General features: G+C 41.2%; 1 protein-coding gene across 1 annotated transcript; it reads left to right on the top strand.

The window, feature by feature from the left end:
- Positions 1-267: 267 nt before the first annotated feature.
- On the top strand, positions 268-16,848 carry Hydr2 (abhydrolase domain-containing protein 2). The gene is made up of 7 exons (XM_078177534.1): positions 268-716; positions 9,692-9,864; positions 10,533-10,700; positions 11,604-11,790; positions 12,450-12,648; positions 12,760-12,910; positions 13,320-16,848. The coding sequence occupies exons 1-7, from the start codon at positions 562-564 to the stop codon at positions 13,487-13,489; spliced, it is 1,203 nt and encodes a 400-aa protein (XP_078033660.1). The 5' UTR covers positions 268-561; the 3' UTR covers positions 13,490-16,848.
- Positions 16,849-17,854: the final 1,006 nt, after the last annotated feature.

Genomic DNA, 17,854 nt, shown 5'->3' with positions numbered 1-17,854 from the left:
TAGCCAATACAGTGGATTCGAAAAACTGGTAAGTATTTTGGTGGCCTGCATTCGCGTCTGTACCATGATCGAGGCATCTGTATCCTAGAAGAGAGTCTAAAAATTTCACCACTGATCGTGCGCGTCCTTTTCCATCGCTTCATCCCCTCTTCATCACTATCTCTCGCTCATCCTCTCTCTCTCTCCCTCTCTCCCTCTCTCTGGCCACTCTCCTTCTCTTTCCCTCTCTGGCCACTCTCTTTCTCGTTGTTCGTATTGAAATTTCGAGCGGTGCGGACAGATGGAGGTTCCGCGAACGTAACTATTGATAGGCACGCGCAAATCGACCGTCAAGAAGTGCCGGTGCCGGTAAAACACACGCGAAACAGTCGCGCAGAGTCTTCGTCACGAGTGGATCGTCCGCAAGCCACGGCGACAAGTAAACCGGACCTGTTCGCGAATCTCGAGGACAGACATCGGGCTAGTTCTTCCAGACGAGTAGACGACCGTCTAACAGTCGGGAAGACAGAGCGTAGAATTATTTTTTCTTGCCAGACATCGGTCAACGACAACACAGAAAAAATGTCCACGGCATTGTTGGCAGTGTTCGCCGTGATCCTGTGCATCCTGTTCAGAATATTGAACGTAAACAGTTCACCGCAGCGGCCGTTGATTCTCTGTAAGGACCAGACCTTCCTTACGACGATCTTGAAGATCGCGCCGGTCATCGCAGAACCGTAAGTTACACCAGCCTTGATGTATCGCCGACCTGAAACTACCATAAGTTGCACCGTTTGGCCCAATGCTGTATGATCGTGTCAAGAAAGTGAGGTTAGGTCACACCTGGGACGCCTGAGATTTTTCGTAGATGCTACGTTTGCATGGCGTTGCCAGATCGGAGATCATCTATGGTCCGCCAGGGTTTTAGATACGATCGCCAGGATAATCTAAAGTAAAGAATATCGGTAGAGTCTACTGGATCAATAACCACGAAAATTCGTCAGGCTTAAACGATTGTCAGGTAAAAATGTTCCGATGATCGTCCGGCGCCGGTGTGATCTAGTTTCCATCAATAGGCAATGACCCCTTGTCAGTCTTTCTAATTATGTCATTAGAAAGCTCTAGAACGTGTCAACTTGCCATTTCAAATGAACCCTGCATTGTCCGAAATTACGCATGTGTTAGAGTTTGTCTGCCAACTGTGATAAAAAAATAATTGATATTTTATTTTGTTCACGGTACATTGTTAACGAACTTTATAAATACTTCGAATGAGCCGTTGTTTCTCGAACACGATGGAACGTTGTTCGAAAATAGGCTCTCTTGATCGGTTCAAGGGAAAACTTAATTAGTCGTGGCTAATCTCTGGGCCAGGTATCGCGGTCACGTGATCATGGGAAACTATTCCGCTGCTGTTTATCGAACGGTCCCGATGAATTTTAAACGTGTGCAATTTATAATGTTAATGACGACAAATGATGAATTATAACGCGGTTAACGATTCAAGGAAACCGTAGCGATCGGCGGAAGATAGACTCATTGGCGACGAATGCTCTGCCATTTCGGGGCCAGCATGATGATTTCTTCTGATTAACTATGACCTCACTGTACAACCGCTTTGGTCTGCCTGCATCATAGTTATCGGTGGGTGACTAACGCGTTATCTTCTAATGCAGCTAGCCATTTATTGATACAGTCTTTCCATTTATTTTTTTTTAACGACGCTTAATTGGAGCACCAAATTGTGAAATTGGTTGAGTTATATAATTTGAACAACGTTTCCACTCAATATCCGCGAACATAATTGTTAGAGGCTATTTAACGACCATTGTATTATTGTAGACATACATGAAAAATCTTTTATGTCAATAATACCTTTCGCGTTGACCTTGGTAAAAAATGGTCGATGAACAGAAACTGACAGCTGACATAACGCGGCAACTACATAATAACTATTTCTAGAACAACAATATGTAGTACGCGTTGTGAACGATATGTAATTTCCTGTGACTGTTAAACAGAAATATACATATTTAACTATGAACGTGTCGTTGTGACTGTTGTAACGATATAATGGTTTCTTACGTAAAACTGTTTTACACGTTATCTCTGACTTTAGTCAAAACAATTATTGCAGTAAACGCGTGAATACGTTTAAAAGGTTTTAGAGGTGATAAGGGCGACCGAAATTGGCATTCAAATCTATCGGTGTCCTTCGAAGAACGATCGTAGAATATGCAAATGGTTTCCAGTGTATAAAGCAGGTGAATTCATTCATGCATTTACTTACAAAGTAAGCGATATGGAAATGAGAAATGACTCATAAAACTGCCACATTATCTGCAGATTCTAAATATTGAGTAATTTACCGATAAATGACATCATTATTCTCATTTAGAATACTTAATGTTAATCCGTTATAATAACATCGTTGATCTTGTCCTCCACCTTTCAATCGTATTTTTACGATCTCTACCGTTCGATAATGTAACGCCGCATATTTCGAACAGATCCTTTTCAATAAACGTCCATTGTTTTCTCACAATGTTATTTGCATTCTCTTTTTTGTTATTTGATACCTGACCACGGCAAACTTGTTTAGAAGACGCGACGAAATTTGTAAATGAAAGAGGTAGACATCGGGGACGATGACTAACGCGTCGATACCACTCGCCACGTTGTGCGCCATTGTGCAAACACGTTTCCTCAGAAAAGTCCACGCGCGAAGACGAATTAACATTAAAATAAAACCGCGTGCAGCAAGTCGCGGCGACTTTTTACACGTTGGGTGGAACTTCGGTAAAAAAGTCGATTATTTATGGAAGAGACTCTGCTTGCCATGCGAACCGACAACAATCCACGCCAGTAAATCAGTCGAGTCGATCGTCGCTAAAAATACAGTTTCGCTGTGCAAAACTTGCAAGCGGTCGGCGGCGGCATTAAAATTATGAAAATGGAGCTCGCTTGTGTTAAGTAGTTACAGGATCTAATTGTGTTGCAGCGTCGAGATGTATCGTGATAACGGCACTCGAGACCGATAAACGACTAACGGGAAACGATAACGATTGGCGACATTGTTACCGCAGGAATTTGACGAATTTCACTGGCTAGGTCGCAAGATAGCACGGGTCCCGTGCCGGGATCGGTTTTAATCCCCGGCCGAATCGATATTGAATAATAACTTATGCCGGTGCATGCCCAAAGAAAGACTTCCTGCAGTCTATCCAGTGATCGTGTTTCCTAGCAATCTCGTTGCTTTCGCTTTTACTTCCGCCCCGAAGAATGAAATTCCTCCTCGTAATTGCGCTTGTCACAGCGAAATCGTGTTCGCATGGCCGTTCTTCGTCGGCGAACCTTATCATTTCGACAACGATTGCGTATCGTTGGCTTGCGATCGCTGTAAAAAAATCTGCCCGCCAAGCAGAACGAAAAATCAATCACCGCTGCATGCGATTGTTTGTCCGGTTCACCCCGTCGGACTCTACAATGTCAAGCCTTATCCTCGCGATTTCTTCATATCGCTGCACGCCCGTTCTTTCACGTGCTTTGCAAATTTTTACCACGAGTGATTCATCATTTCTACAGGATTATCAATCCCGTCAAATTATTATACAATGTTTGTCGAAGCTGTTCCAGTCGCCGCAGAACACGTTCGTTAATCTACAGACGATGTTCACACAGTTTTAACCTTTTATAGTGCAACTTCACCTTTAGCTACAACGTGGCACAAGTCTTTTGTTCCATTGTCTCTATTTTATCAACGAGAGGATCTCAAGTTTCAGATATTGTTTCATACGTCAGAGCGGATTCACTTTTATCAGAAATTGCAATATAATTATTCAGTTGTATCTACAAGATAAAATATATGTTGGAGGAATTTAGTTTACTAGGGAAAAGTTTTAGCAGAAATTACGATTGCTTGAAACGACCAAATAAAGTAATTGTATCTTTAATGTTTTTTTTATCTGAGTTTACAACGAAAATCGAAACAATCTAGAGATTACGGAAATCGCAGTTTTTTCACGACGCTCCACCGCTGATTCTACGAAATCTGAAGAAGCTTTTGCAACATTCAGGATTTCTGGAACACGCGTAAGTCGCAGAGATCTGAAAAACGTATCGGAAACACGCTCGCTTTTCATTTTATCCAGCGTTTCTAAGCGTTCCCTTTCTTCTGCGACGTTCTATTTCCGTTCCCGGAGATAGCCGCGAAAAGCTTGATTTCATTTAGTCTCCGTAGCTCCGCTTTTGCTTCCCCCGCAAGAAAATGCAAACGTGTGCGACACGCGAATCATTATCGGACCGCATTCAGTGTAACGAAAACAAGCTAAACGTTCACATTCGATCGATTATACCCTGACCATGACTGTTGGTCACTATAGCCTACAACAAATGCAGCCACGATTGTTGCATCGAGCGCAAAACTAGACTGAAAACTTTGCATAAGCTGAAAACATGTGCGGAATTTCTAATCCGATATCGGCCAGTCTGATTTTTTTTTAATTGAATGGATTGGAATTACAGTGGCGTAAGTTGCGATCTCGAAAATGTTTATTCGCGTCTTAATGTATAATCCATGCATGTCAAAATGATAAAAAGACATGTAAAATAAATCATGAGGTTACTGTGAATTAACTTAACTCTAAATTATATTTGGTCAGCAAACAATACATATGTTAGTAAACAGTACATATGTTAGTAAACAGTACATATGTTAGTAAACAGTACATATGTTAGCAAACAGTACATATGTCAGCAAACAATATACATGTTAAGGAAACATTAACACGCCTTGCTTCTCGCAATCGGAAAACTGTGACGTACGCAACTGCGCTTATAATCCACTCCAAAAAATGCTTGAACATTTTTCGAAGCGCCATTGCGTGGCCGAGTTGTTCTGCCTTCTTTTCAGAGATAGCGTGCCCCAAGTGCTAGATAAATAGATCGACAGCTGAGAATTCACCAGCGCCGATAAGTTTCACCTTTTTCGAGCGACCAGCATCGCACACTTGTGAATTTTACTCGATTCGCAACGTTGGGAAATATATTTCCCAACTTCTTGCAACGAGCTTGTCCACTGTGGTCTTCCGATAAGTAAACAGTCCTGCATTGATCCTCGTGAGAATGGGAAAGAACTGTCCACGATCCCGCTAAAGAATTGGATGTTTCTAAGAACGTGCGCTTTCACTGGAATCTATGTAGAAATAATTAATTCTGTATACTGTTTGAAACCGTTTACGGAGTTCGATACGTCGTTGTTCTGATTCAATACCGAGATAGATATGCCTAGCAGCAAAAAGAAAAAGGCATTTAAAGTTTTATTTTCCCTATATCAATTTGGTTTAATTAACTATTATTTTCGCTAAATGTTGCACTAATCTATATCGACGAGAGATAAAATAAACTGCATATAGCTGGTATTAAATTCTTGCAGAATCCATTTTTGCGTAACCGCGCGTTTATTCTCCGTTCGCGAGCTGTTCTAATTGCATGTCCCGTTTCGCGCACCTTCCGGGATCGATATACTTGCACGATCAATTAGTATCCGTTTCCACTACTCGATGAACTTGCGAGTCGGCGATAACGCGCACGTTTTAATTAAGCACAAGGATGCAACAGAGATATCGAACGAGCGCGGAGTAATTTCGCGGCGGCGGCGGCTCGCGTCGCGCTAAAGAAATGAGTTTTGTGAAAAATTCAGGTCGAATATCGAGCGCGTATCGATGCGCGGAGGTAATATAAAATTCGTATGCCGGTTCCCGGGGAATTTTTCCGAGCTTTCGATCAAAGGGGACAACAGGTAATGCTAAGGGACATAGGTTCAAGCGGATGAACCGCGAAACAAAAACGCTGGGAAATTCGCGAATCGAGCGAAATCGTTCCCAGAAGAACCCTGAACTCTGTTCGATCGCGTTGCAAATTTATGCAGTTCGTTTGATAAGAGCAAGCAGCCGAAGACGTTCCGCGACGGCATACCGCGCGTGGCAAATTTTCTGGGCCACACGGTGTTGCACAAGAGATCATAAACCAGTTCGTTATGCAGTTCTGAGTAACATTGCAGGCCATGGCTTTATCCTTCTTTCGGTCGATAACTGAATTTACTAGCAGGAAGTTTGCGAAACTTTGTGCAAACTCTTTGGCGAATTCGTTTAGCAGTTTGTCCACGGTCTACAGGAAACGTAACGATTGATTTCCGAATTACTATGCCGCGGAAGGAAGCTTTTCGATGCTTTCTACTCGGTTATTATTTCGAAAGAAATTATTTTTTGGTTCACGATTAAAAATTTCTTATGTTGAATCACCATGGATCTTCGCAGAGAATTAATGGTTTTTGCATCAGGTCGAAGAACTCGGAGTTAAAAAGAAAGCGATTTCTATTCTTAATTGTCTCAGCGAGGCTTTAATCGGTTCAGTAAGTTAATAGTAACCGAGCGGTGTTAGCAAATGTTTCAACAACTTTTACTATTTTCTATTTCATTTTCATCGGCCGTAAATCCATAAAATCACTTTCTACGGTTAATCGTTCCAGTAGATTGATAATAACGTAACAGTTTCCTCACACACTTCTCACGTTTCTATTGCGTCGCGTTTCGTTCTCTCTCTCTCTCTCTCTGGCCACGATATCTGAAATTACCGACACCGAGATGAGTCTTGAAGAATGGTATTTTGCCGAATCAAATTTCATACGATGCAGAAGGTTCTTGCATTCGGCAAAGGTTCGACGCACGATCGTAAGGCTACCATGAACAGATTCGATGATGAGTCACCTGGCATCGGTCAGTTCCAAGTCACTTCCATCGGATCTAAGTCGAATTAGTTCGAGCTACAAAAAAATTATGCGAACCTCGGGATAATCCTGCTCTTTGTAATCAAATATTCCGTAACGCGATTCTTCGCCTTGAGGACCGGAAGTTCACGACACGACGCGACTCTTAAGTCCAATAACGGCCTTCGATGGCTCGTTCTAGCAATCTATGTGTCGTTTTTTTCTATCTTGCGATCAGATCTTCTTCTCTCCAACTAATTATCATCTGCACTCTGCATGGTTTTTCCTTTGCGAAACATCGAAGCTTGTTATTAAGCCGCGTAAAATCAAGTGACAGTGGCAGTAAAAACCCATAAATCACCTGGATGCCGTTAAAAGATTGAAGCAAACCAGCTGGAAAATGTTCGGAACCGTTTACGATCCGTTTCGCTTCTTATGAAAATGATTAGCTTGGTAGTAAACTATGACCGAATTCTTGTTCAAATATAATTACGGTTTGTCGTCCGTTCGAAAAATGATTTTAGGTCAGGTTCATCTTCTACAAGCATTTCCCTCGTCTAAGATCCACGTATTGAAAATATTGAATCGTCATACACCTGGGCATGACTTTCTACGATTAATGTTTTCACATTCGTAAACAGGCTTTTAACAAACCCAATAATCTTCTATTGTTCGCTGCGTAGTTCGTCATTCATTACAGGGTGCAGTACCTTGTACATATCATTTTTCAGTGTTCATCTTCGAATCGTTTCTAGCTTTCTATGCAAATATGAGTACACAGTCTGTTAGCATAATTGCCGGAGAAGATAAGTTTCGGTGGTATACTCTACATAGAACAATTCAACTCTCTATAACCGCGAGATTGTCTGCGGAATATAATTAACAACGAAAGAAAAGACCGGACGAAAAGAAAATCGCTTGGAATCCAGTTATCTCGCCCGGTTTTTTAAGTCCAGTAATAACATACAGTATTATATTCCCAGATAAGAAGGTTTATCGACGAACGTCTAAAATATTTGCAAAAATCTCGTTACCGTTGCCTAGTAAACCGGTCGGTGCAACATTCGAAATAAAGTTCAAGGTATTTCGACCACTCTGGACAAAAAGTTGTCCCGTTCGAGAAAGTGCTCGAATGGTATCGTTACTTGCTCTATGTAGGACCCATTGATGAATAGAGAGCAACGTAAACTTTACGAGAGAAGCCATCCGCAAAACCCGAAACGGCCGGCGAGCATTTTTTTTGCAACAACAAAAATCGTTTGTTCTCGTTCGACCGCAGACGCCGAAGACAGTTTTACGATTATGGCCGAACAAGTGGAAAAGGTCGCGTTCGGGAAGGTGGCACGCCCCGAAGAAATGCCCGCGGTAAAAAGTGGAAGCGGCCGATTTCTCCTTTTGTGCGTCGCAAAAGGTACGTTTCACGCGTGTGTCCCGCCGGCGAACGCCCCGGTGATTCGCCCGCGGATTCCTATGCTCCACTGAACCACCGGCGGTTCTTTTGCAGGACTACAATAACGCCGCTTAATAATCCGTTGCCAACTACGTGGTCGTTTCGCGACCGAGCCGGCCCACCGGTAAACGACGGTAAAAATTACAGAATCCCCGCGAAAGAAAAGACACACTTTCGCGCGATGCCGTGCGGCGAGAGCACAATGGGTGACTGTGCCCCTGAAACCAGTCCGGACGTCGAAAAACATAATTGCTGGACTAGGAAGTGTGTCGGCTGATTTACATGACGCGTCCTGTCCCGGTGTTTTCTAATCTCGGAGACATATCGGGACGGGTGATTGTCTTTGGACGCCAGCCACGCCGTTGACACGGATTTTTTTCGACCAGCTTCCACCCTGGGACTAATTTGCTAATTATACCGTGGACGTCTTCTTCTAGAAAAATACGACGGCTCGCGATAAGCGCTTGAATACATTTTCTAACGGACTAAGTTTTTCGAAAGTCGACAAACCGTCTGGAATTTCGTTGATTTTCGTGGAACTGGTTTTCTAGCTAATCGATACAATTTTCCCAGAAAAACAAAATTTATTTTTTAAGATTCTTCGCATTGTTGTCGATATGGTGATGTATTATGTTCATCGATCTTGAAATAAATACCGAATTATTGTAGTCCACGCTTTCGGAAAACGATCCCCTATTCGATAAAGTGACATAACGAGGATGAGGGGGCTTTCGAGAGCATTTGCGTGAGTGCATCTTATTAAGCAGTTGCATAAGGACAGTAACAAACCGCGATTTCCAGCGTGTTTTTATAGGAGCACTATTTTTAGAAAGGTGAACTGGACGATTAGAAAATGTCGTAACCGATTCAGCACAACCTTGTGATTTTTATAGATGATTGTTCTAGGTCATGAACGGGCTATCTTAGGTTCGATTCTATGTATTAATGTCGAGACTTCTCTGCTATCGTTGACGAGGAAACAAACATTCAGTGTTCTTTGGATAAATTTTGATCATCCGTTTGTGATTCATCCTCGAAACTGTAATCGTTAGTGGCCGATAAATTGATCGCTCATTTAACGAATCAGTTTTACGGAATGATCGGGTCAGCGAAATGTTTCTGAATTTCCAGCGATATAATAATTGTGGTCGACGAGTGAAACTCCGTAGATGTAACACCGTCTGGCGTTACGATTGTCAGGGTCGCGCAAGGTTAGGCATTAAAGACACGCCGTTTATAATAGATAAGAGCGTACACAGCGCGTAGAACGTGACTCAGTAGTCAGGCATTACGGTCCCACAGTGTTTGCCTTGTAAATTATGGCGAATACAGTCAGCAGTAACGAGATAGACGTCTGAGAAACAGCAGCCACGAACCTGATCCTTGCTCGACGTTGATCGTCTCGTTACTCCGGGACCAATTTTTGAAAACGACCCCTTTATGCTGACTTAAAGTTTAATACGTTGTAATTATCCATGGTCCTTTTCACATTTCAGATACAAACCAACAAGATTATGGGGTTTCAGCGGCCACGTACAGACCATAGTCCACAGTATTATCGGACGCGTCCGTTGCCCTTGGCCGATTGGCGGACGGGTCTCCATCGCCCTTCCAGATGATACTACCCTCACCTACGATCTTTATCAACCGTTGACTAATGACTACGAAGGTCAGTTTGTTTGGTCAAAGGACACCTGTACACTCGTCACGTTTATTATAATATTACCGAGCAAACACACGTTCTGCAATTTAGGTGACGCATAAAGAAGTCATTTTTCTTAAACAGCGTATTCATTGATGACTGTTATGCTCTCTATGCGCTAATAAAAACTTGAAGGCTATTCATCGTCTGCGTGCCAGACAATTTGTTATTAAAAACGCGCAATTGAAATTCGTTTGCATGAGAAATATTCCAAGTTCCTTGCAGTTCATACATATTTAACGATCCTATTGTGCCGATTCCGGTAAATAATCTTTACCGAACAGATTGAATGGTCTGTTTATGATGCAAACAAGCTATTGAACGTTCGGCAATATAGTTTTCTGTTGCCGCAACGTTACGATCGATGTCTGGAGCATCTCGACGCTGATTTTCGAAGCTGCGAACGTCGGCGTTGCAAACGCAGAATTTAGCGTCGTTTCGATCATCTCTGCAACGCGATTAAACTTTGATGAAGGCCAGCAATATATAAATCATTTCTGCGAATTCTATAATTGCGTGCAGGTTCTCCGTTTAAAGAGTTGCAGCTCGTCGAGGCACGGAGAATTCGAATCATCCGTTCGTCGCGCGAATCAAGCTATTTAACGTTCCGCAACGTGATGTTTCTGTTACCACAGATGATGTTACCATCGCCATTTGCCCCGGTATCTGCAACAGCTCCGAGAGCGTCTATATCAGAACATTTGTGCACTTTGTCCAGTGCCATGGGTATCGATGCGCTGTACTTAATCATGTCGGTGTCCTGCCCAGCGTAAAGGTCACCGCGCCACGAATCTTTTCGTACGGTAGGTGAACGTCCTGCTATTTCGATGATCGACCTTCGTATCGTATCGTTAGCAACTTTCTAGACCAATTTGTGAAGCAGTCCCCTCGGGCCACATTAACTCTCATCCGTTCGACACGGTTTCATCCATGGTGTCATGGTTCAGCTGGGCAAACGCAGAAATCGACCGACATATTTTTTTTCGGAAAAATTCGTCTACGTTTGTCCATACGTTTGCATATTCAAAAACGAGGAGAACGAACTCCACTGATTTGAAGGCTCGCATTTGTATAATTCAAAATATGTAGAATATTCAAATGTATGATAATGTATACATTTGAACGATAACAATATAATAGAATAAAATTATATGATAAGGAAATTGCACACTATTTTGTGCTAAGGAATCTATCTTTCAAATTACAGTGGCCATCAGTCGAGTAGGTGTTAAAGTGACGATATTATCTATAAAAATTAGCACTATGTATAACGTGTACAATATTTCTATTTTGGTAAACCGTATTTTCACGTAAATACATTAATTTTAATGATTTTCCTGTTTTCGGAAAATATTTGCATAAATAATCGCAGTCCGTTGATAGATTATTTTACTTAACATATTATCAGGCTGACGAACCATTGGCTTGTAGGTACTATACAATCGAGCTATGTAATTGAACCAATGAAACCGAAGATGAAACAATTTTCCCCGAATTAAAAGCGAAGGGAACTTCATTTTCTTTAACGCGAACGAGAGAATTTGTAAATTCAGTAATCTGCATTTCCATGGTCATTGCACAGCATCGTCTTGGCGCCGAGGTGCAAATTGAGTTGCGCTAACGACGAACGAATGAGGGTTAAATATTCAATAAACCCGACGGGATAGCCGGCTGCGTTAATTGAATCTGTAATGAACTTTCTGTAGGGCACACGGAGGACTATCACGTGATGCTGCAGAGCCTGGTGGAGAAGCACCCGAACACGAAGATCGTGTGCATCGGGTTCAGCTTAGGTGGCAATCTGGTGACCAAGTACCTGGGTGAAAGGGGCTCGAACAAGTTGTCGAACATAATCGGTGGTATATCTATTTGTCAGGGATACAACGCTCTCGAGTAAGTACAACAATTTTCACCGGTGATGTTCTCTAAACAATTCTGTTCGAGGGCGATCACGAAGCGTCGAGCAAGATTAGCCTAGACGATACTGGGCTTCCAGCAGTCTTAATTAACCAACGAAAATAGAACAGTATTAACGAAGATTCAGTAAATATTTATATTGTCCGTTTCACTTTCAATTAATCGAGCACACAGGGCTTCTTTCGTTCTCTGGATTCTGGAGTCATAAACTCATTTCATGCGGGACCAGAATCCCACTAACGTGCCAAAGCCTAAGAGCGTATGATTTAGTTTTACCATGTTTTAGACTGTTCGGTTGTTAACACGTTCACCGTTCACTGACCCGTATATAAGTCGTTGGACCGGGGATCTAAGCGCATTTGCCACGTGAAAATCCATACGAACTTGCCCATAAAATATTGCATTTTTCTATATTTTTTTCTACAGATTATCTGTTATCGCCTTCAAAAATCTCTCATTTCATTTGTGTTCGATTTCGGTGACCTGAACAGTGACAGTGTTAAGACATCTATTTTCTGCAGTAGTTCGAAAAGTGCTCAATGTTTAGCCGCACTTAAAAATGGCCTTGCATATAGTGTGACTGATACAAAAAAAACGTAGTAATTAAAATTATTTATTGATTATTTTCTGTTCAGAGGTACGAAGTTCCTACTTAACTGGCAAAACTTCCGGCGCTTTTACCTCTACATAATGTCGGAGTCGGTGAAAAGTATTATCCTTAAGCATAAGCACATACTATTATCCGAGGAAGTTAAGCAGAAGTACAACTTGATCGAACGTGACATCATCGCTGCGGCGACGTTGCCGGAATTGGACGAAGCGTATACGAGGAAGGTAAATCAATTTCACATAAAAAATACTAAAACATGTCTAATGAATTAAGAGAATCATCAATACATTTTATGGAAGCTCGCACGAATTAATTCTTATTTGTTTGCAAAACAGGTGCACAATTTCAGATCTGTGTCGGAAATGTACAAATGGAGTAGCTCTATTTTTTACCTCAATAACATAACGACGCCCATGGTGTTCATCAACGCGTTGGATGATCCCATTGTACCTGAGAAATTGCTGGAACCCATGAAGAATCACGCCAGTGAGTGATCATTCGGTTCATTTCGAATTCATCCGCGGGGCACCATTATGTTTGGGTCTGAGGAACTGACCTCGGCGGACCTTGGTCAATGTAGGCCATTGCCATGGTTCCGTTAGCAGGGAAACGTGACAGACGGTCACGTTAACCATGCTATCTATCTCAGATAGAGTGTTTTATCATTTTTTTGTGATATTAGCATCTATATTTGCGTTTATCCGAGACCTTCAAATAATGCCAATGTCCGCATAGACGCAAGTTTCCCAAACTTCAAATATTTATAAAATACAAAATCGTGATAACGATAAGGAATGCAAATTTATGACAATTTATATGACAAAAAGCATTTTTCATTATTGCCACTTAAAGCAACATTTGAAGAATTTATTTAATGACGATACTTTTGTTACAGAAAATCACCCTAACACAATATACATAGAACTGGCTCATGGCGGCCATCTTGGCTTTTACGAGGGTGGCTTGCTGTATCCAAATCCCATAACATGGTTGGACCGTACTTTGGTGTCTCTGGTAGGGTCGCTGACATTGGCCCACGCGGACAAGTCATTGAAAGCCTGTTAACCGTATTCATTGTCATTGTCATGCTCACACCTTGTAAGTAAGTCATCTAACCGCCGAGTGGCGCCGCTCATAATCGACGACCTAAACGCAATCATAACTTGCGTGTCCGATTCCGCTTTAAACCCCCGGAACGACGATTCTGTGTACGCGAAACGATCGAGCCGGATCATTTATACGACTGGCTCTGATCTAGAGCCGAGAAATGATTTTTTGTAATCGCATAAGGAATGCGACGCGACAGGTGACTCTGGTTTGAGAGAAAAGGTGTACACCTGTTCCCGAAGATCGTCTTCGCCGCGTACACCCGGAAACATCAAAATGGTGGCACAACGATTTAGATAGTAATTTGTTTCTCCTCAATGTCCTATGCATTGACGCTTTTTTACTCAGGGATCATGGATAGGTGGATTTGATAAGAAAACGTTTAAAAAAGAAGCCGTTACGATAAAAACGCAGCCACAAAGTACACACTTCAAAACGGAATAACATTCATTTAAATCGGTTTGAACGATCTGAAGATTTTCGAGAAGACTGCTTTTCCTTTGGAATGAAAAAATCAAAAAGACCTTCAAGCACTAGAACATTGCACTGACTATGGCTATTAGAAAATTAGTGAAATATTTAAATAACGTGACAAAGTATTCGAATACTTTTTGATACCTTTTATTCTGCATCTCATAAAAATACAAACGTGTTTGTAAAGACTGCTGGACAATTTATTAAAAGGACTGCCAATAAATAATATTTTGTATCCTAACAATTTGAAGTATTAATCTCTTGACCGTGTTGACCAATTTAAAAAATCAGAAATCAAATTTTTCGACAAACTGTGTGCACTTCGAACAAGTTTTTTCTAAAATTATCATTTATTCATCACGATTATACTGGTCATACATACATAAGAGATTGATTAATTCTGGAGTACTAACAACGACTAATTTATACTGACTGTTAAACAAAACGAGACAATTTTATTATAAAATAGATCAAAATACACTTCGAGTATACGAGTATTCAGATAGTTTTAGATTGAGCTATTTGGCCCTACAGTAATTAAAAACACCTTATACAAGATTCCAACCGAAAGCAATGTTCTCGAAAATGATTTGGCAGCTTAGCTGGTAAAACAATAGTTATCAGCATCGCAATAATATCTGAGATCATTCGAACCAATTTGAAGACACCGATTCCATTTTAAAGCGTGTACTTATTCTAACTGACAGTAGTCTCGACCGTGTTAATGGCGGACGAATGAACCCCCGTAGACTTTTGGTACTCGCGTGTGATTAGGAAAATTTTTTATGAACGACCATTAGGATCTTACTTACGCGATTTGATACATTAGTCGAGTATACATATTATATTTTTTAACCGCGGCGACGCTCCGCGCGAACGTATTAATGCGAACACGGTCGAAGAAGAACCATGCGCGAATCGCGACGCGGGATCTGGCGAGTCGATCGCAGACAAACATGCGTTTACATATCCTGTGTTCGGCGATACGGGCAAACGCGCCTTAGTACTTAGCGCGTGTCGCGACCCTGAGCTCCGTTAACACGGGAACCAAGATGAAGAGTATATTTTTTCTATGGACGAAATTAGCGAGCGGTCCAATTTAATTAGCTCCTCGCGTTCTCCTCATTTCCCTGTTAACGAGATCTCTCTGCTCGTCGAGCGCGATGGAAAAAAAACGAAAAAAAGAAAAACGTTTCTTTGCTTATCGAACACCCGACGTTTCGTTTCTGTAATCGACGCAACACAGAATTCATCGTGTATGATCTTTGAAATTCAACCGATTTAGGCGACCTCGAGGAACGATAGATTCGCGTGTACACTCGATAAGGGAAAAACAGTTGTAACGATCGGAAAAAAATATGATTGTATATCCGTAGCTGTCTGTAATCGTTTGTTACTATACGTTCATCTCCATAAAACGACATAAGACAATAAATATCATAAACACACAGACGTAACACGATCGCGAGATCCACTACCGGAGCATACTGACTACTTAAGTACGTTAAGGATTATTTCTGAATCAACATTATTTATTCTCGTAGTATTACTTCGATGGGTGCAGTTATTAATGGTTAAGTGTCTAATAGTGGTACTTTTATTATAAATATATCAATATTTTTTCAAGCTGTCAGCGTTATATTGGTACCAATGAAATTCGTGAAGAACTTTGTATACGCGCTACGGTGAAGCTAGCATTCGACGTATACTTAGACCGATCATCGGCGGGAGAAACAAGCTAGATTTACCAGGGATCATCGGAGCCTTCGATGATCCCCGCTAGTGCGCGTTGAATTTAGAAACAATTTTTTACGATTCACTTGACACGTTGTCAGCATTTTCAAGAAAATATCTGCTCGAGACGTATCTCCAGCGATCTAAACTCTATCAGAACATTCCACGGATTTTGAACTGCACAATGAGCACTCGTCTGCGGTTCGATGCATTTATTATGTCATACACTGCACAAAAAAGTGTATACCGTTGTCGCACTGTTTAATCATTGCCTATTTTCTGAACTGCAGATGTTATATGCCGAGTAACTGTTCAATTATCGAGATTCTAAACATATAGCATAATTGTTGAAACAATTATACAGGCATTTATAATTTAGCACAAACTTTTGAGAACAGACGCGTTCTTCTATTTACATTTCCCTGGTATATATTTAAATGTTACTATCTAATTTTATAATTAGAACGCCAGTCGAGATAATCTTTTGTCCAATTATTTGTCCCTCAATTTTGAGGACAGCCAGTAGATAAGGTGTTAATGTACACACGTGTTCGGAAGGCCGAATTAATTAATTCGTCGCGAAGAGATACCTGCGAAACATTTTTCCGGAATGCTTTTGGTAGAGTGTAGGTCGATCGAATGACCGAGCAATCGAAGAAACCACGTTTACATGCACTTGGTACGGCTAAAAGGCCGCCGACGAATGTGTAAACAGAAGGTGCTTGTATCAGAGAAGTGCCTTAGATTTAGTACTGCCAGAACAAGGGATCAAGATTTCCATCTCGATCGGGCTTGGAAATCAGGAACTTGTCTGTACGCAACAGTTTCCTCTATAGCAAACCGAGTTTAAAGGAATTCGATCGGGGGAGGTTTTCTAATTGAGTCGATGTTTTCGAATTAGTGTTCCCAATTAGGACGCGCGGGCTATCCATGTGTTCGGGCAGCGAAAGCAAGATTCGATACCGTTAATTTATTAACGTTGTTACAGGCGTTTCTTTTTATATTCTGTCCAGCGAATTTGGTGTTTATTACAATCCATGCGATTGCGTTTCTTTTGTAACAACTTATTTTTGTCAGCACTGGAAATAAAGTTTTTTTTCGCAATATGATCGATTGTACACACACCTGTTGTTCTGTTTTATGTATTTTATTTTCAATAATATATTTGTTGAAAGTAATCGTCCTAGTTTAAATAATTTCTCTTTTACCTAGCGTACACCACCTAGCGTTTTAAATAATTACGAATTGCAAATAACCGCTCGCTGTCGTAAACGGATCGTTTATGTAGGATTTATTAATCGTGCGAACGTTATTGTTCCGTCTCTCTTTCAAAAATCATTTATCATTTCCTAATTATACATTGTCCTATAGAGGATAATTAATCAATTCAACACTTCGCACAGTCTAACTTAAAATTACTACTGATCAAATATTTAATTTAAATGATCAGCAAATCAATTAGTTTCGCGGATTATACTCCATAAAATTCAGCAAAATTCATCGATGATTTGGCAACTATATTTAGTTAATCGCAATTAAAAAACCGTGTCCATTCCCGAACGAAGGAGTCGATTGTATCGCGTGCAGAAGTGCGTTCTCTTAGAGCGTTAATTAAAAAGACACGAGTGTGTCATTATATAAGCGAACGGCACTCAACGGAAATTAACTCCTGCGTAAATTATCGTGACTTTCGCCTCGACGGATTAACAACTACGAGTCGTGTAATCCGGCGCGAACGTTTCATTAAATCTGTCCGCGGGGCGATTAATTGTACATTCTTTGCTAATTACATAACGCGTACCACGCGATGCAGTTTGCTGACAGAGAAATTGATCAGTACCTCAGACCGTAGTATGTACTGTAGATAATTCCCCTGAAGCAAAGATGAATATTGAGATATTGCATTGATTCTGCCCTGTCAGCCATTTTGGATTATCCTCTGCCCACGTGTGACGTCACATTTACCCCGTTATCTTTGCTTCACTGGATTGTTGTATTTCCTGTACGGTAAGAACAATGTGGTTGGAACAAACACGCGACATCTTGTCGGACGAGATTTCGGTGACTTGCGCAATAAAGTCCGCCAAGTCCCCATGATTTAAGAATACGCGGTAA

Source organism: Augochlora pura, chromosome 3 (genome assembly GCF_028453695.1).
Source record: "Augochlora pura isolate Apur16 chromosome 3, APUR_v2.2.1, whole genome shotgun sequence".
Taxonomy (NCBI): Eukaryota; Metazoa; Arthropoda; class Insecta; order Hymenoptera; family Halictidae; genus Augochlora; species Augochlora pura.
This window is presented reverse-complemented; position numbering and strand designations above follow the sequence as displayed.